This window comes from Schizosaccharomyces japonicus (genome assembly GCF_000149845.2).
Source record: "Schizosaccharomyces japonicus yFS275 unplaced genomic scaffold supercont5.2, whole genome shotgun sequence".
NCBI lineage: Eukaryota > Fungi > Ascomycota > Schizosaccharomycetes > Schizosaccharomycetales > Schizosaccharomycetaceae > Schizosaccharomyces > Schizosaccharomyces japonicus.
The window spans coordinates 1,572,874-1,597,781 of NW_011627861.1; the positions used below are offsets into that span (position 1 = coordinate 1,572,874).

The window sequence follows — 24,908 nt, forward strand, 5'->3', positions numbered from 1 at the left end:
TAGCTAAATGCAATAGAGCTGCACTAAGTAAAACATTGTGGTTGTATTCTAAGGGTTTAATGAAAAGTAATTTCTTGCCGATCAGTTAAATTAGAATAAGTTTACTGAATGTTTTGAATAAAATAAGCTTGAATTTACTCACGTAATCTTAGTCATTCCGTTGCTGTAATATTAATACAGTTAATTTTTAAATATAGCTATCTTTATTTATTTATTTATTTTATTTTTTTTATGAAGAATTAAATTCCAAGTATCTCAACCCTATAAAGCGAGGAATAATATTTTGAATCTATTAATATCAAATTCTATTAAAAACAGTAAGATATAAAACCGTGCCCCTCGCCATGTTTCATGCTCCGTAATTAACGAACCATCCTATCAAGTCGTCTAAAGAAACAACAAAACCCCCTCTGGCAATCCCTCCGTCCAGATAAACTCATTGCAATCCTGTAACATACAGCCGTTGTCCCCGTTCCTTTCTACACCCCAATATACGTTCATAACTCACCCTCCTTCAACCTCCAATATTAATTCCATAAACACCAGAAGTAAATTAGTTTTTATAACCCCGAAATAAACAAGCATCCGTAACGAATTGTCAAATATTTTAGTTCTCCAAAAAGAAGAAGTTGCCGCTGGCCTTTTGCTCCTGGTCCATTTGACTGTCGTACTTGTTAATACGAGGACGGAGAGTATTGGGATCACGACGGAAAGTAACGTCCAACATCTTCAAGAACGAGTTCATACCCGTAAGGAGAGATTGAGGAGGGTTACAGAGAGCACGCTTGGAAGGCTCACCCTCAAAGAGAACGACACGATCAGCAAGGTATGTAGCCATGATGAAATCGTGCTCGACAATAAAGGCAGTCTTGCGAGAGTTGATAATGAAACGCTTAATGACCTTGGATGCAATAATACGCTGTTCAGAATCAAGATAGGCAGAAGGTTCATCAATAAGGTACACATCAGCGGGCATACCAAGAGCAAGACAAATAGCAACACGTTGCAGCTCACCACCGGAAAGGTTGAGGACTTCTTGATCAATAATGGCGTCGATGTTCAAAGGCTTGCAGACTTCGCTTTGGAATTTGGGATTCAAAAAGGCAGCACGAATCTTCTTGAAGAACAGCATACGGACGGAGCCGGGGAACTTAGGTGCGATTGTCTGAGGCTTCATACTAATCTTCAAGTCCGAGTTCTTGGCCATCCACTTACAGAATGTAGTCTTACCCGTACCATTTTGACCCAACAGCACAATAATCTCTGCATCAGAAAACTCACCAGACTTAATCTTAAGGCTGAAGTTGCCTTGAGTGATTTCGTGATTGGGATAGTTGTAATTGGCAGTACGTTCCACTGTAGCCTCTTCCGTAACATCGGCGAGGCGGAAAGAAAGACCCTCATTACGGAAACGCAGGTTCTCAGTGGGAATGTGACCATCCAAGAAAATGTTGATACCCTCGCGGACAGAGTAGGGAAGAGTGACAACACCGTACACAGAAGGCACACCATAAAGCACACAAACGTAGTCGGAAAGGTAATCCAAAACGGACAAATCGTGCTCAACGACAATGACATAGTTAGTAGCACCAAGCAGACTACGAATGACACGACCAGCCTTGAGACGCTGCTTAATGTCGAGATACGACGAAGGCTCATCAAACATGTAAACATCAGCTTTTTGGGTAGCGACGGCTGCAATGGCAAAACGTTGCAGCTCACCACCAGACAATAGTGAAACATCGCGATCCAGCACACCGGTAAGCTCGAGCTCCTTGATAATATCCTCAAAATTGTTGTTGTTTGCACGGCCAGAAAGAAGGGTGTTGACGCGCTTGTCGGCCACCTTGATGGCACGAGGAATGTGATCGACGTACTGAGGCTTCACCAAGGCGCGGATGTTGTCCTCCAGCACCTTCGTGAAGAAGTTTTGAAGCTCACTACCGCGGAAGAACTTGACAACCTCGTCCCAGTCAGGGGGATTGTCATAACGACCCAAATTGGGCTTCAGCTTTCCGGAAAGAATTTTAAGAGCAGTAGACTTGCCGATACCGTTGGTACCCACCAAACCCAGCACCTGACCAGGCCGAGGAGTAGGAAGACGATGCAACTTGAACGAGTTGGCCGAGTATCTGTGCGTAACCTCCTGATCGAGATTGGTGGGCAGATTAATGATGTTAATGGCACTGAAAGGACATTTTTTCACGCAAATACCGCAACCGATACACAGAGTTTCACTGATAAAGGCGATACGGTCATTAGGTGTAACCTCGATACACAGCTTTCCTGTACGGACAACTGGACAGGATTTACGGCACTCCTGACGACATTTCTAAAAAAATAGGTTAGCCCTGCATTTTTAAATAAACCTAGCAAGTAATCGCAGCAGTCGTAAACAAGTATAGCTTGTAAAAGAGAGAAAAAAAAAACCAGAAACTCGAGAAACAAAAATGGCAACAGCCAACCATAACGACTACCAAAACAATGCCACATACCTTCGGCCGACACTTGTCAGAACTGACAATAGCAATTCTCGTCAAGCTGTTGCTGCTCATGATCTCGACGGTGTGGGAGGGAGTTGGCAAAGGGAAAAGAACCGCGCACCAAAAACCCAAGTTGGCTTCAGAAGAGGGAAAAAATAATCGTACATATATTTCTAGCCTATTAACGAATAACGTTCTATCAAAGCGATCCATGCATTTAATTCACTACTTCTCCCCAGTCATGCAGCTAAGTTACACACATTCTGTATGGCTCACGCCCGCGAGAGCTGACTGGCCAGATCGCACTTGCGCGCTACACCGTCCAGCGTTCTGGATCTCCGCCCCCGCAAAGCTTAAAGCATTTTGGCTTCTCAGCAAAATGTCGTCATCGACAGGGGTGCGAAAAAAAGACATGAACGCGTGAAACTGGCTGTCGGTTACGCGATTAGCAGTCACGCAACTTTGGCGCACGACATATAATGAGCGATTCCCTTAATTTTAAACCCAACAGTCTGGGTGAAACTACGAACCTTGTGCTGCTCTGTGGATTGAAGAAAAGGTCAATTTTTTCTGTTTGGCGTCGTCCATTACGTGTATTTCTATTTCTATATTCATAAACTAGATTTTTATCTTTCTTACCACTAAACAATTTATTAAAATGTCCAAGCCCGAGACTTTTCTTTTCACCTCCGAATCTGTCGGTGAGGGTCACCCCGACAAGATCTGTGACCAGGTTTCTGATGCTATTTTGGATGCATGCTTGAAGGAAGACCCCTTCTCTAAGGTTGCTTGTGAAACTGCCGCCAAGACCGGTATGATTATGGTTTTCGGTGAGATTACTACCCGTGCCAAGCTTGACTTCCAGAAGGTTGTCCGTGACACCATTAAGAACATCGGCTACGACTCTTCTGACAAGGGTTTTGACTACAAGACCTGTAATGTGCTTGTTGCTATTGAGCAACAATCCCCCGATATTGCCCAGGGTCTTCACTACGAGAAGGCCTTGGAGGAGTTGGGTGCTGGTGACCAGGGTATCATGTTCGGTTATGCTACCGACGAGACCCCCGAGTTGCTTCCCTTGACCGTTCTCTTGTCTCACCGCCTGAACGCTGCCATGTCCGAGGCTCGTCGCAACGGTACCCTTCCTTGGTTGCGTCCTGACACCAAGACACAAGTTACTGTCGAGTACGAGCAAGACAACGGTGCCGTCATTCCCCGCCGTGTCGACACCGTCGTCGTTTCTGCTCAACACGCCGATGAGATCTCCACTGAGGATCTCCGTTCTGAGATTCTCGAAAAGATCGTCAAGAAGACGATTCCCGCCAAGTTCCTTGACGATCGCACTATCTACCACATCCAGCCCTCTGGTCGCTTCGTCATTGGTGGTCCCCAAGGTGATGCCGGTTTGACCGGTCGTAAAATTATTGTCGACACCTACGGTGGATGGGGTGCCCACGGTGGTGGTGCCTTCTCCGGTAAGGACTACTCCAAGGTCGATCGTTCCGCTGCCTACGCTGGTCGTTGGGTTGCCAAGTCCCTTGTCGCTGCCGGTCTTGCTCGTCGTGCTCTTGTCCAGCTTTCTTACGCCATTGGTGTCGCTGAGCCTTTGTCTATTTTCGTCGAGACCTACGGTACCTCCTCCAAGAGCTCTGCCGAGCTTGTCGAGATCATCCGCAAGAACTTTGATCTCCGTCCCGGTGTTCTCGTTAGAGAGCTCAAGCTCCAGACTCCCTTCTATCTCTCCACGGCTAACTACGGTCACTTCACCGACCAAACCAAGCCTTGGGAGCAACCCAAGAAGCTCGAGTTCTAAGTCTCCCGGGCAACCGTGTCGTGTGTCCGCGCACACTAATGTGTATATGTGTGTGCGTGTGTGACCCGACTCCTTCTCCTGGCTCTCGCCGCCTAACACCTGCTCCCTTTCCCGCTGTCATCGTTTGATTTTATTCTCTCCCCTCTCTCACGTTCTCCTGCCTATCACGCAAAGGTCTTAATTGGCGTGCCAGTAAACAAATTCATAGCGATGCAACTTCAACCGTTGCACCGAGTGACGACGCGTTTGACGACCGTCGCAGTGTCGCGCTGTAGCAGTATAACCTACTGGTCGGCGTGTGTGTGCAGAATCGGAGCTCGGTGCTTTGCCTCTGCACGCGCCTTTGCGACTGAGTGCCGTCAAGCGACTGTGACGAATGCTAATGACGCGTCTGCTTTCAACCAGCAGACGCATTTCCACTCTTTCTTTCCTGGTTCTTGTTGTATACATAGTTCAATAGACATATGTTTCAGTGACTGAATGACGTATTGTGCTCATGCTCGTAGTAAATGATCGACGGATCGACAGCAATGATCTGCAGCTCGGAGAATTAATGTGCAGTGATCACCAGTACTGGGGGAAGCTTTGTCGCGGTTTTCGCACCTGGCGACGGGGTGGAGTGACTTCGGACGAATGAGGCGCTACGTAGGCGTTGTTAAGGTGCGGGGATGTCGTACTAATGACGCAAATTAGACACCTCAGGTCAACCGATGAGTTTTTCCGAGAGATAAGCGGACGAGGAGCGAAAACAAGCATCGGTAAATCGGATCATCGGCCAATCGTAGCGGCTTTAGTGTCTTCCGGCTGTGCCATGACACTCAGTTTCTCCGAGCACTCGATCTACAGGCTTCCATGGAAGTTTCCGAGTGCGTCATGGGTTCCGCGCCAGACAGGTATAAAAGGCAGACATCTTCGTCCACTAATCACCACGAACATTCATTTATTCGTTCTTCACAACATGTCTCTTTCCACTAAGCTCTCCATCACTGACATCGACTTGACTGACAAGCGTGTTCTCATGCGTGTTGACTTCAACGTCCCCTTGGACGGTGACCGCATCACCAACAACGCTCGTATCGTTGGTGCTCTCCCCACCATCAAGTACGCCATTGAGCACAAGGCCAAGGCCGTCATCCTCATGTCTCACTTGGGTCGCCCCAACGGTGAGCGCGTCGCCAAGTACTCCTTGAAGCCCGTTGCCGCTGAGTTGGAGAAGCTTTTGGGTAAGCCCGTTAAGTTCCTCAACGACTGTGTTGGTCCTGAGGTTGAGCAAACCTGCCAAGCTGCCACCAACGGTGAGGTCATCCTCTTGGAGAACCTCCGTTACCACATCGAGGAGGAGGGTTCCCGCAAGGTCGACGGTAAGAAGGAGAAGGCCGAGCCCGCCAAGGTTGAGGCTTTCCGCAAGTCTTTGACTTCTCTCGGTGACGTTTTCGTCAACGATGCCTTCGGTACTGCTCACCGTGCCCACTCCTCCATGGTCGGTGTCGACAAGGTCCGTGTCGCCGGTTTCCTTATGAAGAAGGAGCTCGACTACTTCGCCAAGGCTCTTGAGAACCCCGTCCGCCCCTTCCTTGCCATCTTGGGTGGTGCCAAGGTTGCCGACAAGATCCAACTTATTGACAACCTCTTGGACAAGGTCAACCGCCTCATCATCTGCGGTGGTATGGCTTTCACCTTCAAGAAGGTCCTTGACAACATGAAGATCGGTAACTCCTTGTTCGATGAGGCCGGTTCTCAAAACGTCCAATCCATGATTGAGAAGGCCAAGAAGAACAACGTCGAGGTCTTCCTCCCCACTGACTTCGTCACTGCCGACAAGTTCGACAAGGACGCCACTGTTGGTACTGCCACCGACGCTGAGGGTATCCCTGAGGGTTGGATGGGTCTTGACTGCGGTGCTGTCTCCTCTGCCAAGTTCGCCGATGTCATTGCCACCTCCAAGACCATTGTCTGGAACGGTCCCGCCGGTGTCTTCGAGTTCGACAAGTTCGCCAACGGCACCAAGTCCATGCTTGACGCTTGTGTCAAGGCTGCCCATGACGGCTCTGTTGTCATCATCGGTGGTGGTGACACTGCCACTGTTGCCAAGAAGTACGGTAAGGAGGCCGAGCTCTCCCACGTCTCCACTGGTGGCGGTGCTTCTCTTGAGCTTCTTGAGGGTAAGGCTCTTCCCGGTGTTGTTGCCCTTTCTGCCAAGAACTAGACATCTTTCTGGATGCAACCTACCACAGGCGTCGTCTCCGGGCGTTAAAGCTTGTTTAGACGAATGTTTTTAGGAAATACGAATAGAGTTTACGAATACGCTAGGGTGCAATGGTTGGTGAGCAAGGTGAGCGGTGCAATGGTTTGTATTAGGTGTTATGGTATTTGTTCTGGTTTTGGTGCCTGTTGTCTGGCAACTGGTGTTCTTCCTTGGTCATCACCGATCTTGCTTGGTCGCAGCAGCACTGGCAGTTGCTCTTGGTCACTCCGTCTCTCGTCGTCTCTACGGTAACTGCTTGTGTACGTTTGTGTATGGTTGCGTGTGTGTGTCTGCCGAATCTTGTCTTCTTTTACAGCAATAAATGTCCCTTCTGCCTCCTGCCTCTTCTCTCCTACCTCGTACTTCTCTTCTCATTCTTCCCTTCCTCCTTACTCCTCCCTCCTGTCCCCCCGAGGGTCCTCACCACCGCTGGCCGCCTCGCAGACTCCACTGCGCTGCGGTCTTGCTGTGGTCCCACCGACCCCCGCATCACTCCCACACTGTCCCCACCTTCCCCACATCTGTCGTCGCCTAGCTCTCCATAGTCCTCGGATATTGTCGCTACGCACGGTCACACGATTCAGCTCGTCGCTACCGAATATCGCGTTTTTAAAAAGCTATAGCGTTTAAAAAGCGTTCCGTACAAGTGGCCGGGTAACGCGCGAACAGCGACCGTAAGTCAGTAAACTCAGAATCGTCTGGCTACGGACGACCCAAGGTGCCGAATCGGACACTCGGAGAGGGATGGAGGGCAATGTGGTGCGTTCCAGTGCAGTAGTGCAGCAAACTCGATCATATTCATGCACTAGGTCGTTCGTGCTGGTTGATTCTCGCCAACTCGGAGAACGCTGTTTTTGTTTACTTTCATATTTCCAACCATCGCTAAACTACCCCAGCTTCGCGTGGTCTCGGGTGCCCCCACTTTGTCTCGTAACGACTAGCGCAGCTGCGTTCCGCTTCTGTCGCCTATTTTCGCCTGCACTGCGCTTCCCTAGGGCCCATGCTCTGGTACAAATAAGCTTCCCTGTGGAGGAAACTGCAGCTTCCTCCTCAGAGCACTTCTCCTCTACCAACTGCTAGGTGCTCGTTCCTCTTTTTTTTTGTTCTTTCTTATATCATAGATAGCAGGTCGTACTGCTGAGTTAAACTAATAGGCTATTTATTTGCATTCAAAGGTATGCTGCAAAGCACGAACCGCCCAGAGAGACGGTTTACGCATGCCGTGGACACTTTCTCCCGGTGCCGTTCTCTCTCCCTCTCTCCCCTCGTTCTCTCCTGCTAACGCCCTTAGATGGACACTTTCACAGAGGAATTGCAGCAGTTGCTTTTTCAGAGCACTGCCCCTGACACCGCACAGATTACTGCTGCTACGGATGCGTTGAAAAAGTACTATAGTCAGCCTCAGTCGCTGCTATCTTTGTTTCACATTATGACTTCCTGCGACAACTCGCAGGTTCGTCAGTTGGCTGCTGTCGAGGCCAGAAAGCTCTGCAGCACTTTCTGGCCCCAAGTCGCCGCAGATGTTCAAGCACAGATCCGCCAGAGTATGCTTGACATCAGCTTGAAGGAGCCTGTTAAGATTGTTCAACACGCCTTTGCTCGTGTCATCTCTGCTCTTGCCAAGCTTGATTTGCCCGAAGGAAAATGGAACGAACTGTCTGCGTTCTTGGTCAACGCTGCTATGGACCAGAACGAGTCGGTTCGTGAGATGGGCGTTTATATTTTGTACTCTATTGTTGAGGCTGTGGACGTGGACGAGACTCTTCTGCTCGACTTCACCCAGCTCTTCTCTCAAACCATTCAAGACACCAACCGTGAGGTCCGTGTCATTTCCGCCCAGGGTCTCGGTGCTATTGCTGAGATCCTGGATTCGGACAACAAGAAGCTGTTGGAGGCTTACCGTGCCACTCTCCCCAACTTGCTGAACGTTCTCCAAGACGTTGTCCAGACGGGTGAGACTGACAAGTGCAAGACGATTTTCGAGGTGTTCAACACCTTCCTCATTGCCTCCGGTGCCATTATCTCCAAGTCTTTGGGTAACATCATCGAGGTGATCATGAACATTGCTTCCACCAAGCAATTGGACCAGGAGATTCGCTGCATGGCTCTGTCCTTCATCATTTCTTGCGTCCGCTTTAAGAGCAGAAAATTGCAGGCACTTAAGGTTGGTAAGCCCCTGGTGTATGCGCTTTTGGAGATTGCTACAGAAGAGGATACGGACGACGTCGACGAGGATTGTCCTTCTCGCTTGGCTCTTCGTTCTATTGATTTGTTGTCTACTCATCTTCCTCCTACTCATGTTTTCTATCCTATGTTTGAGGCCGTCCAAAGCTTCTCTCAATCTCCCGAGCCTCGTTACCGTAAGGCTGCTCTCTTGGCTCTCGGCGTGTCTGTTGAAGGCAGTTCTGAGTCCGTCACGAGCAAGCTCACCGAGGTCTTCCCCATCGTCGTTAGTGGTTTGTGCGACACCGACCCTGAGGTTCGTCAAGCTGCCTTGCTCGCACTCAGTCAGATCGCTATTGAGATTCCCCACGAGGTTTCCAAGCATCATGCTCAATTCTTGCCTCTCGTTTTCGAGCTCATGTCTATGCAAGGTGTGAAGGTCGGCAAGGCTGCCTGCAACTGCATTGACGCCTTGCTCGAGGGTATGGACAAGGATGAGATCGCTGGTTACATGCCTACTTTGATGGAGCGTTTGCTCTATCTTTTGGAGGCCGACATTACCTTGGACATCAAGAGTTGTGTCGCTGCGGCCATTGGTTCTGCTGCTTTTGCTGCCCAGGAAACTTTCCTGCCCTACTTTGAGCATACCATGAACAGTTTGTCGAACTGTTTGAAGAGCAACACCGATGAGGAGACCTACGAGTTCCGCGGCACTGTCATGGATACCCTTGGCGCTATTGCCAGTGCTGTTGGTAAGGAAGTTTTCTTGCCTTACACTGAGCAGCTTGTTCAATTTGCCTACGAGGGCATTCAATTGGATCACTCTCGTCTTCGTGAGTGCTCTTATTGCTTCTACTCTGTCCTCGCTCGCGTCTACAAGGAGGAGTTTGCTCCATTCTTGCCTCACATCATGCCTGCCTTGTTCAAGTCCTTGGATCAAGATGAGTCTGATGTTATTTCTGAGAAGGTTGGTGCACCCTCTGCCGACGAGATCTCTCAGCTTCTTGAGGCCGCTGAGACTGGCAACGAGGAAGAGGATGACGAAGAGCTTGAGAAGGCAATGGGTGTTAACTCCGCCATTGCCATGGAAAAGGAGATTGCTGCTGATGCTGTTGGCGAGATTTGTGCCTTTGTTGGTACTCCTTTCGTCGACTACTTGGAGCCTGCCGTTGAAAAGTTGGTTGCTTGCACTACCCACTTCTACGAGGGTGTTCGCAAGTCTGCCATTAGCAGTCTCTGGCGCTGTGCCACTTCCTTTTACAAGATTTCCAACGTCCCTCAATGGGAAGCTGGTTTCCCTGTGAAGGTCCCTGTTCCTCAGCCCGTGCAAAATGTTTTCGAGGCCGTTCGCAAGTGCAGTTTCGACACCTTGGAGGAGGAGTACGAGAAGTCCGTTGCAACTGAGGTTTTGCGTAACTTTGCCGAAGCCATGAAGGCTTGTGGTCCCGCCGTTCTTGGCGACGACTATGAGAGACTTTGTGAGGTTATCCTTGAGGTTTTGCAAAAGCAACACATGGTTCAAGCCGGTGATGCTTTTGATGATGACTTCGAGGAGGAGGATGTTGTCCAAGGTGAGGACGATGAGGATACCGAGCAAGATGCACTTCTTATTGACTCTGCTTCCGATGTCATCATCGCCCTTTCTATGGCTTTGGGTGCTGACTTTGCTAACTCGTTCAAGATCTTCTTGCCTCATGTTGCCAAGTACTACATGAGCAAGAACGGTTCTGAGCGTGCCATGTCTATTGCTTGTATTGGTGAGGTTGCTGGTGGTCTTCAAGCTGCTATCACTCCTTTCACTGAAGAGATCTTTAAGTTGTTCATGACTGCACTCTCCGACTCTGAGGGTGAGGTTCAAAGCAATGCCGCCTACTCTATTGGTTTGCTTTGTCAATACTCTACTGAAGACATGAGCTCTCAATACATGAACATTCTTCAGAAGCTTCAACCCTTCTTCGAAAAGGAGCTGTTCCGCACTGCTCGCGACAATGCCGTTGGTTGCATTGCTCGTCTGATCTTGTCCCGTCCTGAGGCTATTCCCTTGGATCAAGTGTTCCCCATCGTTGTGTCTAACTTGCCTTTGAAGGAGGACTACCTTGAGAATGCCCCAGTGTACCGCATGATCATCACTCTCTTCCACCAAAACAATCCCGTTGTCCTTCAATACGTTGAACAACTGATTCATATTTTTGCATCTGTTCTTACCGGACCTAGCGAACAGATTAACGATAATGTTCGTGTTGAGCTCATTAACCTTCTCAAGGCTCTCTCTCAGCAATACTCTGCAGTAATCTCTTCCAACCCCCAGTTGGTTGCCTTGTTACAGTAAGCTGTTGAGAACAAGGTTGTGACGTTAAATTATTTGGTTTCATTTATACTTTTGGTAGACTTTTAATTGTATTTTGACTTTTCATTTCTGAGGTAAATTTAATTGCGAGGAAATTCAAAAATAATAATTGTTTATGTGACCACTTACTTATATAAATGCTAGGAGCTTTCCACGAGAATCTTTAGGTCGCTGTGCAACTGCTTCCACAGATGCGGCGAGTTCGAGGGGCAATTGAACTTGATGCTGCCCAAGTCGTAGAATCCGGGCTTTACCGGATAGAACTGGAGTGACAAGCTTTTCTCGGCCATTGGGGTGATGAAGCCTGTCGATATCGTCGTGCTGAGCGCAATGATGCCGGGACTGGGTTTGGATGAGTGCTGAGCATCTCGAGAGTCTGTGGATGAATGCTGTTCGACCAGTGGAATGAGAAATTCCCTGTAAAAAAACGGCGGCAGCTGAACATGGAGCTCTATCGGATGCTCTGTTGCGTTGTAAAATCGCACTGATATACCGAATGTCTCTCCAACCTGAATCAACTGCGGGAATCCAAGTCGGCAGCTAACTTTTTGTACAACCGGAACGGAGTTAATAGCACTTAAGCTCGATGTGCTTTTTTTGTGACGTAAAAGTGTGTTGTCTTTTTCCTTTTTTAAAGTGATTGTATGAGTATAGCCGAAAGAAATGTTATGCTTCAAGGTGGTTCCAGCTATTGATGGATGAACGACTTCAAGATGCGACTTGAGCATAAGTTGAAAGGAAGAGAGTGGTTGACTGGATATAATTCTATATGTAAAAGAAAACATATCACCCGGGAAGAGCGAAAGCTCGTTTTCGGATTTATTGATCCTAAACATAGAAACCTTACAGTCGGATGACATCGGTTCAAAAGATAGAAGCCTGAGTACGCTGCTGGTTTCAACTGGCCGTATTCCGATGCTGATAAGACAGGAAAACTCGTCAAGCATAAAGGTCTTATAAGTGAACGAAAGAGGTGCATAACATGAGAACCGTTTTTTTACCATCCTGGTATGGCTTGTTCCGAGTGTTAACGATGACAGAGACCCTAATACAATGGATCCTGCGATCGTCGGGCTTTTTCCTGGAAAGAGTTTATCGTTAGAGAAGGCGCCAAAAAGGTTGAAGTCTTCATTCTCTTCATTAATAAATGAGTCATCTTCATCGTCGTCAAATTCATTATCATCAGAGACACTATTGTCTGTGTCATGACCATCCTTTGTGTCGCTAGTAACTTCATTTAGATAAGAATCAACGGTTTCTCTAATGGAACTCTTTCTCCGCAAATGATTATCTGACAACTCGTCTGTTTGGATTGTAGCAAATTCGCCTTTTGAAAGTTTGTTGACTCGAATTTCTAGTTCGCCGTGTCTAAACTCATAGTACTTGTCTTTGTGTATAAAAAGGTTAGTTTTAGTTCGTAGAACTTATAAAAAAGATCGCAACGAACCAATTGTAACATGAAAAGTCCAAAAGGCTATCCATTCATCATTTACTTCATGAACAAAAGAAGCTGGGACGTTCTCCTTGGTAACACGAAACACAGAAAGGTTTTGTCGTTTCAGCTGTTGTTGTTTTCGTGACTCGTGGACCTCTGATATGGTACCAGTAATTTGGAAGGAATCAGTGACTTTCACTGACGGATTTACTGCAAAGTCGGCATTCTTTTCAATAGGAACGAATACAATGACATTAATATTGTCACCTACAACGATTAGTAATAGCGACCAAGTGGTTAGAACTTACCGTAGTACAAGGAAAGAGAATCTGATTTTTTGATAAAGTCGTTTAAGTCGTCCACATTCTGCTCATTGAATTCCTCTGTAGTAAGAAAATAGTCTAAAGAATGCTTATTTACTTGTTGCATTCAGGTTTTTCTGTTAAAAAGCAAAAATACGCTTGTAGGCACTTTTGGTCTCTGGTGGTTCCCCTCAACCTTTCAATTATTCATGGAACAGTAACGTAGAAAACGAAGATACATGGATATTTGAGGCTTTCTGAGAGCGGTAGAGTTCGTTTTAGTCAGTTTCTGTTTTTATTTATTTCATTATTTGTCGATTTATTTTTTATTATTTTATATTATTTTATATCATTTTATATCAAATGATTGTTTATTCAAGTCTGGGGTTAATCGGTAAATTTATTTTTCAGTCCGTCAATTGAAATTGTTTTTATTTATACAGATGTCGGAATTTGTTTTCGTTTTTTGGCAAATTCCGTTACCTGGTATCTTTTTTATAATTAATAAACTGTTCAACTTTAACCCATTTGTAATATAATAAAGCCTTCACACAAAGCTATGGAACAAATGAAAAAGATTGTAATGAGCTACATCATTTTTGTAAAAAACGAAGTAACTGATATCATATACTGTCAAAAAGGGATAATAAAACACAACTAGATAAATACAACAGAATCAAGGTTCGTAAAGGGGGGAGAAAGGAAGAAAGTGAAGACATGGAAGAAGATAAACGGAGAGTAAAATACGTAATGAAGTCTTAATAATACTTCTTGTAAAACGACGAGCTGCTATGCAGTACAAGCTGCAAACAATTCTCATTGGATACAGGTTGAGGCTGAAGAGTCTCAGTCGGCTCTTCCTTTGGAAGAATAAACATATGATTAGGATTTGACTCCAAAGTTGTCTCAGTCATTGAGGGAAATAAATCCATTTCCCTTTTTAGGTCACTGAAACTGATTAAGTCCAGAGTATCAGTGGCCTGGACAGTCGGTAACTGTGCCTCAACATCCACAAGCGTGGTAGAACCGTCTTTGTCGTAAAAAAGATCATTAGAAACGATACTTTGACTAGTGTCAAAGGAATTGTTGCTCGACTGCTCAGGGAGAAAAGTGACAGAGAGTGAATCATACACTGTACGCGACTCGATTGAGCTTTGCTTGGATTGATCATTGGATGCTGGTACGCTTTCAGAATCAACATAAGCATTTAGAAGTTCAATAAAATCGTTGTCCCCCAGTCCATTAGATGGTGAAGGGAAGAAAAAACTCCGCGTCTCTGAATCCTCCCAGCTGCTTTCGTCAGGATTCATTTCGGTGTTCACCAATTGAATCACTTCCGGAGACTCTTCAAATTCGAAGCAATCTCTTTTTTTTTGAGACCGCTCTTTCAACCGCAACAATGCTTGCTTCTTTTTCAGCAGAACTTTATGTTGTTTGTAGCGGCTCAAAACGGCCTTGTTGGTTTTAACAGATACATTATCAAGCAAAAGCTTCAGCGTCTGTTGTTGCTGCCTTCGTCGCCGTCCTTTCCGAGAAGCTCTCGTTTGGCTTTTGTTGTCCCGATAATTGTTTTTGGTCAGTTTTGGCAATTCTATCTCAGAATGTTTGTGAAACGACAGCCAAGTACCGAATTTTTTTGTGAAACTTAAACAGGTCTCATCAAGCACTGGAGGAACCATTCGATACGCCGTCTTGTAATCTTGATTCGGTAAATCCACATACTCGCCTTTTGTATTTATAGGCTGTTCAAAGGTCAGAAGTAGCTGGGATTGTATGAAGATAAAGTCAAGCAAATGTTCAAATCCTTCCAATTCTTGACCTGTGAATGACTCTACTGGTAACAGAGCACCCGTTTCATACACGGATAACTTAATGTCAATCTCATCACGAGGAGCTTCGTCCGGAAATGAGAAGTAAAAATAAAGCGCGGAATACCACATAATACTCTCAAAACATGGATATTGATAGTAACTTTTGATTCCCATACGTTTTTCCATATCAAAAACATCCAGCTCCTGCTTCAAATGAAGGGACGTGAGGAAATTGCCGGAAATAGCAGTTGTATCACAAAGGTTAGCAACTGCATAAATCCACCCTGACGGAATGACTATTGTCTCGTTTTTATGAACTTCGACACGGTAGCAGCAGTCGACAAGATTTGGTAAGAAGCTTTCTGTTCGTTCGTCTTTAGAATACAGCCAGTTCTCGTAAATCTCTAAATTTTTTTTTGAATTGGGAATGAGATAAAACTGCTTGCACCCTTTTGCAATGTCATAGTAAGCACAGGAGCCCCCGAACTCAACATGAAAATCGGTATAAGCATTTTCTGCGGACATAGAGCAGTAGGTATCCACACGAGGATGATCGCCCATTGCATAGGAACAAGGCGGCCACACAAGATTAATCAAATCAAAATCCCTCACAATGTCTGGTTTGCGTGCGTAGTTTTTTAGTTTGGTTGTAGAGACTTCTAGGCTTAGAACATCGTAAATTCGAGCCCGTTTTTGAGGCGTAACCGACATGTAGTCTATCCACTCCTTCATATTCATTTTGTTTTTAATTTGACGCTGAGTCACAACATCAACAAGAGCCAGTGGACAATCGTATCCAATAAGCGTGGCAATTCTACGAAGAGTAAGCAACTCATTTGCATGTGCATCAAAAGAAGGAAATACAATGGGTTCAAGAAACCCGGTCTGTCGAAGATTGTCAACCGTAACTTCTGATTGTGTTAATCGTTTGTATCCACCCGGTAAGTATTGATGTTGAACTAATAATCTGTGATGCTTGTGAAGAGGTGCGATGTATTGATCGAGGTTACTCATAACAGGGTTCTGTAATGAGGGTCGCTTCGGTCGGGCTCGTTTTGGTAATGAATGAGTAGGCAGAGAAATACGTTTTCGAGTTATTGGTTGGCTTGAGGAGTACTGTACATCTGATGGAGCAACAAATTGCTGATTCGTTGTCACAGGTTCCTGCGAACAATAACCGTCAAGCCTCAACTCGTTGCGAGCGGGTTCGGAAACGACATCATCATCATCCTCATTGACTGAGTCGCTTATATCTTTTGATTTCTCTGGACTTTCAAGTAGCGCAGCTGGATACGGAGTAGGCTCACGGTCTACTGTTGAATGATGTCGAGATGGCATCCGTAGGACTGAAGAAAGCAAACCAGCTGGACTGTGTTGAAATGAAGAGGAGACCCAAAAATGGTCTAGTAATTTAAACCAATTGCGTGTATGTTGAGCGAAAGATATGAAATCGGGACAATTCCTTTAAAATCAGATCTTTCAGCTCGTTCTTTTATAAAACAGATCCTAAACAGCAATTGAGCATCAACATACAATTCAAATCTGTATAAAAGCAAGAGATAGCTCGTTTCTGACAATTTAGGCTATCGGTGGTAAGCTCGCGGTGCTGGTAAGCGTTAGTCTCCAATAAGGTCCTGACGGCGTGGATAAGAAAACGGCGTTTAGAACATTATTTCAAGAGTGAAATACCACCGAATACGTTGTCCGTGTTGTCCTTGTAACATTTATTGAAACAAAAGGTTTAGTTTATTAGGAAATTCTTTTGGTACCGATATGACGAGTACTCTGAAGAGAAAAATTGACCAAGAAACGAGTCCAGAAGGCACGGATTCCACCTCTCATCCTAAAAAAGGAAACGAAAATACTACACCGGAGAAGCGGTCGTCAAAACGACTAGCGGCAGCTCGAGAATCCAAATCAAAGGCCGACAAAGAAGAAGAGTCAACACAAAAAACTGTACTTGAAATGTCAAAGTTCCTCGGTGCACACATTTCAGCAGCTGGTGGCGTGTTTAATGCAGTTACAAATATGCTAAACATCAAGTACGTCTTACGGAATCGTCCGATGATACTCATTTCATTTTCTATTTCATTCGACTAATAATCTACCAGTGCGACTTGCTGCGCGTTTTTTGTAAAGTCACAGAGAAAATGGGTTTCGCCAGAATTGACAGAAGACGTTGCGGAGAAGTTTCGTAAAGCCTGTGCGGACGCCAAATTCGATGCGAAAAAACATGCGCTCGTCCATGGAAGCTATCTCATTAACATGGCAAATGCTGATGAAACAAAACGTGAACAGGCATTCAATTGCTTTTTGGATGATCTAAAACGATGCGAGCGTTTGGGCGTGGGCCTTTATAATTTCCAGTATGTACTTCCGTGAAGGAACAAGAAGTCCCCTCCATATGAAACCCGTCATTGCTAATTTCCGTGCTAGTCCGGGCAGTTATGCTTCATGCGAAAAGTCTCAAGCTTTAAAGAACCTCGCCGATTGTATCAATCGTGCACACGAAGCCACAGAAAATGTTACTATCGTGACAGAAAATATGGCAGGACAAGGTCAATGTCTTGGAGGCGTCTTTGATGACTTTGCAGAACTGAAGAGTCTGATTAAGGATACTTCACGCTGGCGTGTTTGTTTGGATACTTGTCATACGTTTGCTGCAGGATTTGATATTCGTACACAAGAAACCTACGAGCAAGTGATTCAAGAGTTTGACGAAAAAGTTGGAGTCGAGTTTGTAGGCGGATGGCACTTGAACGATTCTAAGGCTCCTCTTGGTAGCAATCGTGATTTGCACGAACATATCGGTCTTGGGTTCCTTGGACTCGAACCGTTTCGCCTCATTGTGAATGATCCTCGCTGGGATGGAATCCCACTTGTGCTCGAAACACCGGCTGAGAAGCCCGAAATGTGGGCCAAAGAAATTGAACTGCTTACTGCAATGATCGGCAAAAAAGCAGATGATCCTTTCGTCGTGGAGAAGAACACAGAGTTGCAAGCACGAGGAGCCAGCTCGCGGAAGAGCATGCAAGAGCAATTCGATAAAAAGGCTGCTGCTGCCGCGAAGAAGAGAACACGCACTCCTAGAAAGAGGGCCACAAAAAAGGCAAAGAAAGAGGAGAGTTGAACAAGGTTGAGCAATTCATTTTACTAAGTGTATTCCTTACTAATAAGTCGTCTCAATCTCCCCGTTGCTGCCAATTATCCTTCTCGTTAATCCTGTTTTGACTGGCATTTCCTCCTTCTGCCCATTAAGCGACGCTTATTCGGAATAAGCGTAACGCCCTTGAGGTCACATGATAATCATGTTCGTACTAGGAGGCTTCGTCAAGGCAAAAATGAAATAAATATACATGGAATTATTCACAGAAAAACAGCCCCCGTTACAAAACGCCGGAATCCGTTTTTAACAAAAATTTTTATTTTTATTTGTCGTTTCATTCTCCCTCGCCCTAGTGTCTCAGTCCCATAACCCTACCCTAACAGACACAAACCGTGACTGTGAAACAGGCCCCAACTAAATCACAGAAAATCCTATTACTTCTCCCTTACACCACCCAAAAACTCCAAGCAAGAAAATGTCTACTGTCAAGGTCAACGGAGCTAAGAACGGCGGCGAACGTGTTGTCCTCCCTGCTGGACAAGCTGCTTCCAAGTACTATCCCGCTACTCGTGAGGCTGTCCGCAAGACCGTCCGCAAGGCTGTCAGACCCACGAAGCTTCGTCCCTCTTTGACCCCCGGTACCGTGTGCATTGTTTTGGCTGGAAGATTCCGTGGAAAGCGTGTCGTTGTTCTCGGTCAATTGGAGGACACTCTCGTCATCACTGGTCCTTACAAGATCAACGGTGTCCCCCTCCGCCGTGTCAACCACCGCTACGTCATCGCCACCTCGGCTCCCAAGATTGACGTTTCTGGTGTCCCTGTTGAGAAGTTCACCAAGGCCTACTTTGCTAAGCAAAAGGCCAAGGGCCCCGTCAAGAAGGATGAGGCTTTCTTCGCCGAGAGCGCCCCCAAGAAGGCCCTCCCTGCTGAGCGCATCGCTGACCAAAAGGCCGTTGATGCTAAGCTCTTGGCTTCCATCAAGTCTATCCCCAACATGAAGGAGTATCTTGCTGCTTCCTTCGCCCTCTCTAGCGGTGACCGCCCTCACTTGATGAAGTTTTAGATCAGTAGGCAAATAAACGTTGCGTTGGCGTAGTATGGCGAAAAACTGTGCGACTAAGGTTGAGCGGGGTTCAGGGGTGCGACGAATTGTGTAAATGATGAGGTGTCCGACTGGGGTGAAGGCGGTTTAATTGTTCGTGGTGGACGGGTTACGCGCATTGTGATCTGCAACCTTGTGGTCACGTGCTAACACCTTATGGCATCTTATTTTGATTGCCACCAATGAACTGCCCGTGATGCCGTAACGTTAATCGTAAGCGAAAGTGCTGTGTCGCGTCTTTAGACGTAAAAGCTATGCTTCAAATTTGTAAAAATACATTGAATACAGCGTCAATTGTGACAGTTGTGACAGTTGTAGCACTTAATGTTGTTTGCGCTCAGCGACTGCTGTGGTGCGACAGAGCTGTCTCGGGATGCAGTTCGGGGGAAGGTTGGCTGAGAGACTTGTCTTGTATGAAGGAGGCAGAAACGAACATAAGCAATGTAGTGACGACCGCCCACCCGGTAAGCAATCGTTGTGCCTGAGCAAAGGCCGTATTGATGAGTTCGCGAATATGAGTTCCAGGAACGTACGAAAGAGCGACTCGAAGATCGTGGAAGATTTTGTCGATTTCATCTGTTGAAAGGTACGGGTTAAGAAGCGTCAGCAATCCATTCGACAGGTTCTTTGTCCACATGCCTTTGGCAAGGGCAGAACCAAAAGCCCCACCAATTGATGAAAAGGTCAGATACAGAGCGAGGTTGGCACCAAGAGTACAATGCTCGGAGACAGATTGTACGGCCACTTGAGCACTAATCACCATCAGTCCGCCGCCCAGTCCAGCCATAAAAAGTCCAATGAAGATAGCATACGGAGCAATTGGAGAGAAGAACCCCTGTGCATACATGAGCAGCACACCAAGTGCGTAAAGAGGAATACCGGTAAACAGCAGTGCACGGTAACGACCAAGACGTTTCATGACGAGTCCGGAAAGAATTCCCGTTGTCGTGCTTGAGAAGGAATATATATTGCTGGCAATTCCAGCACGATCGACATCATAGTACAATGAAACTTGCAGGTAGGAAGTGAGAAAGTTCTGAAAAAGATAAAATGACACAAAGGAGAAAAATAGAAGGAAACACGAACCCATAATGGTAGGGTGTATTAAGGAACGCAGGGCAAAAATCGGGTACTCCGCATACACACACTCGTACCAAAACAGTAGAAGCACACCGGCAACTCCAAGAGACATAAGAATAAGATCGTGCTTGCTGATACCAAATACCCCAGTAGAAAGACCGAAACGTGACAATGGATAAAGGACAAGACAGAAGCCAAGGAGGAACAAGATTATGCCCGTTCCGTCCAATTCTTTTCCAGTAACGAGAGATTCGCACTTCTATACGAAATTCTGGGCATGAGAATGTCGAATCAAGCCCAATCGCTTTGCTCGACGCTGGTTCGTGTAAAGTGACAGCAACAGAGGAAAGGACGCGAGTGGAAGAATAAACGCCCACATTCCATAACCCCATCGCCATCCGTTGTTTTTCTCTGGATGCAACGCCTGGGCAATTGCGGGTCCCAGCCAAACAGTAAATAAATAAGGTAAGTCGGGCAATGCTGAAAGTAGCCCGCGGTTGATGAGGGAAGAGGTATCGGCAATAATCAACTGATTCATGATGAAGAGGCCCGTCTGGCCGCACATGTAAAGCATAGAAGCAACCATAAACTGGCTAAAGTTTTGTGAGATCGCCAACAGTATGTAACTGATTAGGTACAGCGTCACAGCGCCGAACAATGCTTCTGTTCTTCCAAACACATCACCGGCTTTTACCATAGGCGGTTTTGCGACGGCAAGAAATATATTACCAAATAAGTTGATAGTCGCCAAATTCGAATGCGCAGCAAAATTGCTGGTTGCAAACCGTTGCAAGGAGAAAGTTGTCTGTTGTTCCAAAGAAACAATGAACGACGTCAAATACAGTCTGCCAACAGTGTTAGCAAATTTCGATTTTCAACTCAAGCTTTTTCCTATAGGATTTGTTTACCCAGAATAAGCAATGACGAGCGATTTTCGCGACCAGGACGCCGATATTGCTTCCGCTTTCGAAATTCCTTCTAGGACATGGTGCTGTTCCTCATGTTCCTCCAATTCTGTTGCTAGAAACTGAGCAGTGTGAGGTGACACTTCCGGATCCTCCAGCGGATCATTGTCCAGCAATCGAAGACTTTCTTGTCCTTCATTCATCGCTTGTGTATCTCTAAGGGTTCCATAGGTGCTGCTCATCTACAGCACTCATCCAAACCGTTATGTTTTGGTTCTTGGCAAGTGCCAGCAGACGCTGTAGCCTAAGTTATCTGATCTTGGATGAATTAAACGTCATATCGTTCATCTGATACGAATTTTATAGGAGCAATGGATGCTATTGATTGGCTCATTGCTCCATAGATTGCCAAACCTTATTGAGCTTAATTTTACAGTTTGTTGAACCGAAAACTTTATTTTCCTTTTAGACTCACCACCATAAAGTCACTAGGTGATGAAAAGGAAAACTCGGAGTTTTACAATAAACGTCAAAACAGCTCAGTTTTTGAGTATTAGAAGAAGAAAACCCACTTGCATTCGTAGGTTTTTCAGAGCAAATTTCATCCTGCCATTACTTTCATCAATACTGTTTTTCTTAGGTACAGTGAACGAACTTAAACGCAAAACGTTGCGCAACCAACACTAAAGTCAAAATGAGCAAATATCGGGTGGAAATCCAGCAGATGATGTTTATTTTGGGGGAGGTGCAGGATCCCCTCCAAGAAACGACGGTGTTGGTGGAGGAATTAATTCGTGGTCAAGTCATGGAAATGTTGATTCAAGCAAATGAACTGGCTCTGCGCCGAGGATCGCGATCCATCTCGGTGGAGGATCTGTTCTTCCTAATCCGGCACGACAAGGCTAAGGTAAACCGTTTGAAGAATTACCTGTCGTGGAAGGACGTGCGAAAGAACGCAAAAGAACAGGACGCCAACGCTACCGACACAAAAGAATTGCTAGAGGATGCAGATCTCCGCACGAAAATCCGAAAAGCACCTGTCACTTTGCCATGGGAGATCAAGTTTATGTTTCCCGAGCCCATTCCTGACCCTGAGGACTATGAAGAAGATAACGAAATGGCAGAGGCGGCATCCGCCACACGAGAACGGCTTCGAATGGCCGATGAACGGACACGACAAATGACACGAGAAGAATATGTTCACTGGAGTGAGTGTCGGCAGGCCAGTTTCACATACCGTAAAGGTAAGCGGTTTCGAGAGTGGTGTGGAATGGCCTTGTTGACGGAAACGCGGCCAAACGACGATATCGTCGATATCTTGGGCTTTCTGACCTTCGAGATCGTCGCGACGCTTATTGAGGAGGCTTTGGCCGTGAAGCAACGTATGGATCAGTTACAAAACGAAAACGGCAGTCTAGCTCACCAGACGAAACGCCGCAAAGAGCGGTACCTGTTCGACGGTTTAACGGAAGAACGCACACCCCTTCAAGTGTGTCATGTCATGGAAGCATTCCGGCGGTTGCAGTTGCCTCGCAAGAAGCACACGGCTATGAGAAACTTCAACGGTGGCTTGTTAAAGACGCGGGTGAATCTGATTTAACTTTAACTGAAGGGGATGCATTCCATCGCACGCATTGGTGTCGCTTCTATGTTTCCCGCGTGTGTTTTACGCCAGGTTCGCATGCAATTGCTGCTGTTCTGTTTTTTTTTAACCTTCCCCAGCGATAATTGCGGCTAAGCGAAGTTAATCTCGACTTTAATTTCGCCTACGTCATACCGACAAGTCCCCGCACCTCCGCGAACGGATGATGTAACGTTGTCGGCAGACCTTGGGCGTATGTGTCTTTTGGTGGGTTCGTGGTTCGGCTGTTCTCTACTAAGTGATTTCACACTGTAAAGTCAAGTTCAAATTTGAAGCTGATCCCCGATATAAACAGGTCATTTAAAACGATGAAGGCGCCTCAAAAAGATGCTCTGGTTCTGCTGGACCGCCTCAGAAAAATGATTCCTCCGTTGTTGGAAACGTTCCATAAGGGACAGGCAGGACGAGTTGGCGTCTTCGGCGGCTGTCAACATTATACGGGAGCTCCGTATTATTCCTCCATTTCAAGCATGCTTTTCGGTTGTGATCAAAGCCATATTGTGTGTGAAAAGAAAGCCGCCAACGTAATTAAGAGCTACTCGCCCGATTTGATCGTGCATCCTTTCTTGCTTGAAAAAGCAACAGCTGGACCACAAGACAACATCGACAAAATTTTGGACCTCGTAAAGCCCATAATGAAGCGTCTGCACGTAATTGTCATCGGTCCTGGTCTTGGTCGTGATGAATGGATGCTGGCTACGATGGAGCGTATCATCACATACGCTCGACAACAAAACATGCCCATGGTAATTGATGCTGACGGCTTGTTCCTCATCCAACAGAAGCCTGAGCTCGTCTCGGGTTACCATAACGTCGTTCTTACTCCAAACGTCATTGAGTTCAAGAGGTTGTGCGACCGTCTTAACGTTTCACTCGAAGAAGAAGATCCCTGTGCAGTATTGGCACGCAAGATGAATGTGGTTATTATCCGCAAAGGCTTGCACGACACGATTTCCGACGGCGATACCACGTTCACTTGTACCCTCAGAGGCGGTCTGAAGCGTTGCGGAGGCCAGGGTGATGTGATGACGGGCATTTTAGCTGCCTTCTTGGCCTGGAGACGTATGTACTTAGATGACGAATGGAAGACTGAGGGCGAGATGGGCCCACGCGAATGTCTGCTTCTCGCTGCATTTGGTGCATGCGTAAGCACGCGTTTGTGCAGTCGTTTCGCTTTTGAGGAAAAGAAACGTGCGACACTCGCTACCGACCTCGTCAGTCACGTCGGAAGAGCGTACGAAACCGTTGCCAGTGGTGCCGTCGACAAGGAGTTTGAGTAGAGAGAGACACTCAACTTTGCATAGACCAGTAAAGTTGGTTATCTGTTACCATGTGCAAACACAAGTTTAATGAAATAAAAAAAAAAACATAAGAAAAACAGAATCGGCAAAAAAGTGTGTGTAAAGTGGTTTTACGGACTGAGGGGAGGAGAATAGGTTTTTTTTGCAAGATATCCATTCACCATAGTTTTTTGTTATCCGTAGCATTCATAAAAAAGGAATGCTAGTTGGAAAAGACCGTCATGACGGCGAACACGGCATAAAACAGGAACACAGGATAAGCAACCAAAAATCGCATGTCTGAGAGTTGGAGGATAGCGACAAACATTACGCTTGCTGCATAGGTGCACCAAGCACATGAAATGGCCGTAAAAATATAACCAAACAAACTACTGCGCAAGTTAGAAGGCGAAGGGGATGGGAGGCAGGTGAGCGAGTGGAATTGAATCGGCATGGAGCTTCGTAGAGCTGCTACAAGTCGACATGAACAGCCTGTTCATGATTCTCACTGCGTTTACAAGTACATACTTAAAATCAATCAACACTCGGCCGAAAGCAACCATTACCAACGGCAGCAAACAGTAACCCAAGACACTCACTGTACGGAGGAAGCTGAGTGATTTGGGAGACATTAGACGTAGGACAATGTGCAGACTGCAAGAACCCAACAAGGCGACTCCGTAAATATAACCAAAATGTGAGCGACCATGCAGCGAAAGGAAAGTACTGAACAGGAGACAAAATAAAACAGGGCCAGCGAGGTCCGTATCGTCCATAATGTGTGTGTCCACGTAACGGAATGGGTTCAACACCGTCATTGTCTGAACCAAAAAAGTTAGCGTCGTGCCGAATCGCGTCTGTGAGCTAGAGACAACAAACCTTTTGCTTAATGTGACCAAAATTAATTCCAAGTTCCTCGAGAAGCGTCTGTTCGCCGGGATAACCTGAGGTCGAAAAGGCAGCAAGCCAACCTTTCGACAGCTGTTCACCCTGGGTGTCGTCTACGTACATAGCAGTGTCCGTAGGAGCCATTCCTATAGCGTCCTGCCCATATTGCGGCTGAAAGTACGCAGGATTTGCAGAATTGTTGTAAAACGCCATGCTTGCTGTCTGGGAGTGAGAACGACGCGACAGCGCCAAGACGTAAACAGTAGGTGGGGGTGTGGGGGCGTGTAAATAAGGAGTACGAACGTC

General features: G+C 46.4%; 13 protein-coding genes across 13 annotated transcripts; 8 read left to right on the forward strand and 5 right to left on the reverse strand.

The window, feature by feature from the left end:
* Positions 1 to 525: 525 nt before the first annotated feature.
* On the reverse strand, positions 526 to 2,612 carry SJAG_03658 (iron-sulfur protein). Its single transcript, XM_002174759.2, has 2 exons — positions 2,496 to 2,612; positions 526 to 2,332 (listed from the first exon to the last, which is right to left on the reverse strand). The coding sequence occupies exons 1-2, from the start codon at positions 2,553 to 2,555 to the stop codon at positions 608 to 610; spliced, it is 1,785 nt and encodes a 594-aa protein (XP_002174795.1). The 5' UTR covers positions 2,556 to 2,612; the 3' UTR covers positions 526 to 607.
* A 354-nt stretch (positions 2,613 to 2,966) lies between these two features.
* SJAG_03659 (S-adenosylmethionine synthetase) lies at positions 2,967 to 4,777 on the forward strand. Its single transcript, XM_002174760.2, has one exon. It carries the CDS (start codon positions 3,142 to 3,144, stop codon positions 4,294 to 4,296), a length of 1,155 nt encoding a protein of 384 aa, XP_002174796.1. The 5' UTR covers positions 2,967 to 3,141; the 3' UTR covers positions 4,297 to 4,777.
* A 397-nt stretch (positions 4,778 to 5,174) lies between these two features.
* On the forward strand, positions 5,175 to 6,640 carry SJAG_03660 (phosphoglycerate kinase Pgk1). The gene has a single exon (XM_002174761.2). The coding sequence runs from the start codon at positions 5,255 to 5,257 to the stop codon at positions 6,500 to 6,502; it is 1,248 nt and encodes a 415-aa protein (XP_002174797.1). The 5' UTR covers positions 5,175 to 5,254; the 3' UTR covers positions 6,503 to 6,640.
* On the forward strand, positions 6,575 to 7,663 carry SJAG_06212 (hypothetical protein). Its single transcript, XM_011050702.1, has one exon. The coding sequence runs from the start codon at positions 7,286 to 7,288 to the stop codon at positions 7,619 to 7,621; it is 336 nt and encodes a 111-aa protein (XP_011049004.1). The 5' UTR covers positions 6,575 to 7,285; the 3' UTR covers positions 7,622 to 7,663.
* Positions 7,595 to 11,245, forward strand: SJAG_03662 (karyopherin Kap123). Its single transcript, XM_002174762.2, has 2 exons — positions 7,595 to 7,716; positions 7,833 to 11,245. The coding sequence occupies exon 2, from the start codon at positions 7,833 to 7,835 to the stop codon at positions 11,031 to 11,033; it is 3,201 nt and encodes a 1,066-aa protein (XP_002174798.1). The 5' UTR covers positions 7,595 to 7,716; the 3' UTR covers positions 11,034 to 11,245.
* Positions 11,094 to 13,151, reverse strand: SJAG_03663 (hypothetical protein). Its single transcript, XM_002174763.2, has 3 exons — positions 12,795 to 13,151; positions 12,499 to 12,753; positions 11,094 to 12,438 (listed from the first exon to the last, which is right to left on the reverse strand). Exons 1-3 carry the CDS (start codon positions 12,913 to 12,915, stop codon positions 11,192 to 11,194), a joined length of 1,623 nt encoding a protein of 540 aa, XP_002174799.1. The 5' UTR covers positions 12,916 to 13,151; the 3' UTR covers positions 11,094 to 11,191.
* A 17-nt stretch (positions 13,152 to 13,168) lies between these two features.
* SJAG_03664 (jmjc domain chromatin associated protein Epe1) lies at positions 13,169 to 16,274 on the reverse strand. The gene has a single exon (XM_002174764.2). The coding sequence runs from the start codon at positions 15,935 to 15,937 to the stop codon at positions 13,547 to 13,549; it is 2,391 nt and encodes a 796-aa protein (XP_002174800.1). The 5' UTR covers positions 15,938 to 16,274; the 3' UTR covers positions 13,169 to 13,546.
* Positions 16,214 to 18,159, forward strand: SJAG_03665 (AP endonuclease Apn1). The gene is made up of 3 exons (XM_002174765.2): positions 16,214 to 16,641; positions 16,711 to 16,965; positions 17,036 to 18,159. The coding sequence occupies exons 1-3, from the start codon at positions 16,373 to 16,375 to the stop codon at positions 17,727 to 17,729; spliced, it is 1,218 nt and encodes a 405-aa protein (XP_002174801.2). The 5' UTR covers positions 16,214 to 16,372; the 3' UTR covers positions 17,730 to 18,159.
* On the forward strand, positions 18,096 to 18,854 carry SJAG_03666 (60S ribosomal protein L6). Its single transcript, XM_002174766.2, has one exon. It carries the CDS (start codon positions 18,181 to 18,183, stop codon positions 18,766 to 18,768), a length of 588 nt encoding a protein of 195 aa, XP_002174802.1. The 5' UTR covers positions 18,096 to 18,180; the 3' UTR covers positions 18,769 to 18,854.
* A 290-nt stretch (positions 18,855 to 19,144) lies between these two features.
* Positions 19,145 to 21,034, reverse strand: SJAG_03667 (siderophore-iron transporter Str2; the record flags this gene model as incomplete). The annotated part of the gene is made up of 3 exons (XM_002174767.1): positions 19,145 to 20,118; positions 20,203 to 20,732; positions 20,796 to 21,034. 3 exons carry the CDS (start codon positions 21,032 to 21,034, stop codon positions 19,145 to 19,147), a joined length of 1,743 nt encoding a protein of 580 aa, XP_002174803.1.
* A 22-nt stretch (positions 21,035 to 21,056) lies between these two features.
* On the reverse strand, positions 21,057 to 24,843 carry SJAG_03670 (rab GTPase binding protein). Its single transcript, XM_002174770.2, has 3 exons — positions 24,594 to 24,843; positions 24,243 to 24,535; positions 21,057 to 24,106 (listed from the first exon to the last, which is right to left on the reverse strand). The coding sequence occupies exons 1-3, from the start codon at positions 24,813 to 24,815 to the stop codon at positions 23,938 to 23,940; spliced, it is 684 nt and encodes a 227-aa protein (XP_002174806.2). The 5' UTR covers positions 24,816 to 24,843; the 3' UTR covers positions 21,057 to 23,937.
* SJAG_03668 (SAGA complex subunit Spt3) lies at positions 21,487 to 22,392 on the forward strand (the record flags this gene model as incomplete). Its single annotated transcript, XM_002174768.1, has 1 exon — positions 21,487 to 22,392. The coding sequence occupies one exon, from the start codon at positions 21,487 to 21,489 to the stop codon at positions 22,390 to 22,392; it is 906 nt and encodes a 301-aa protein (XP_002174804.1).
* Positions 22,682 to 23,866, forward strand: SJAG_03669 (hypothetical protein). The gene has a single exon (XM_002174769.2). It carries the CDS (start codon positions 22,743 to 22,745, stop codon positions 23,712 to 23,714), a length of 972 nt encoding a protein of 323 aa, XP_002174805.1. The 5' UTR covers positions 22,682 to 22,742; the 3' UTR covers positions 23,715 to 23,866.
* Positions 24,844 to 24,908: the final 65 nt, after the last annotated feature.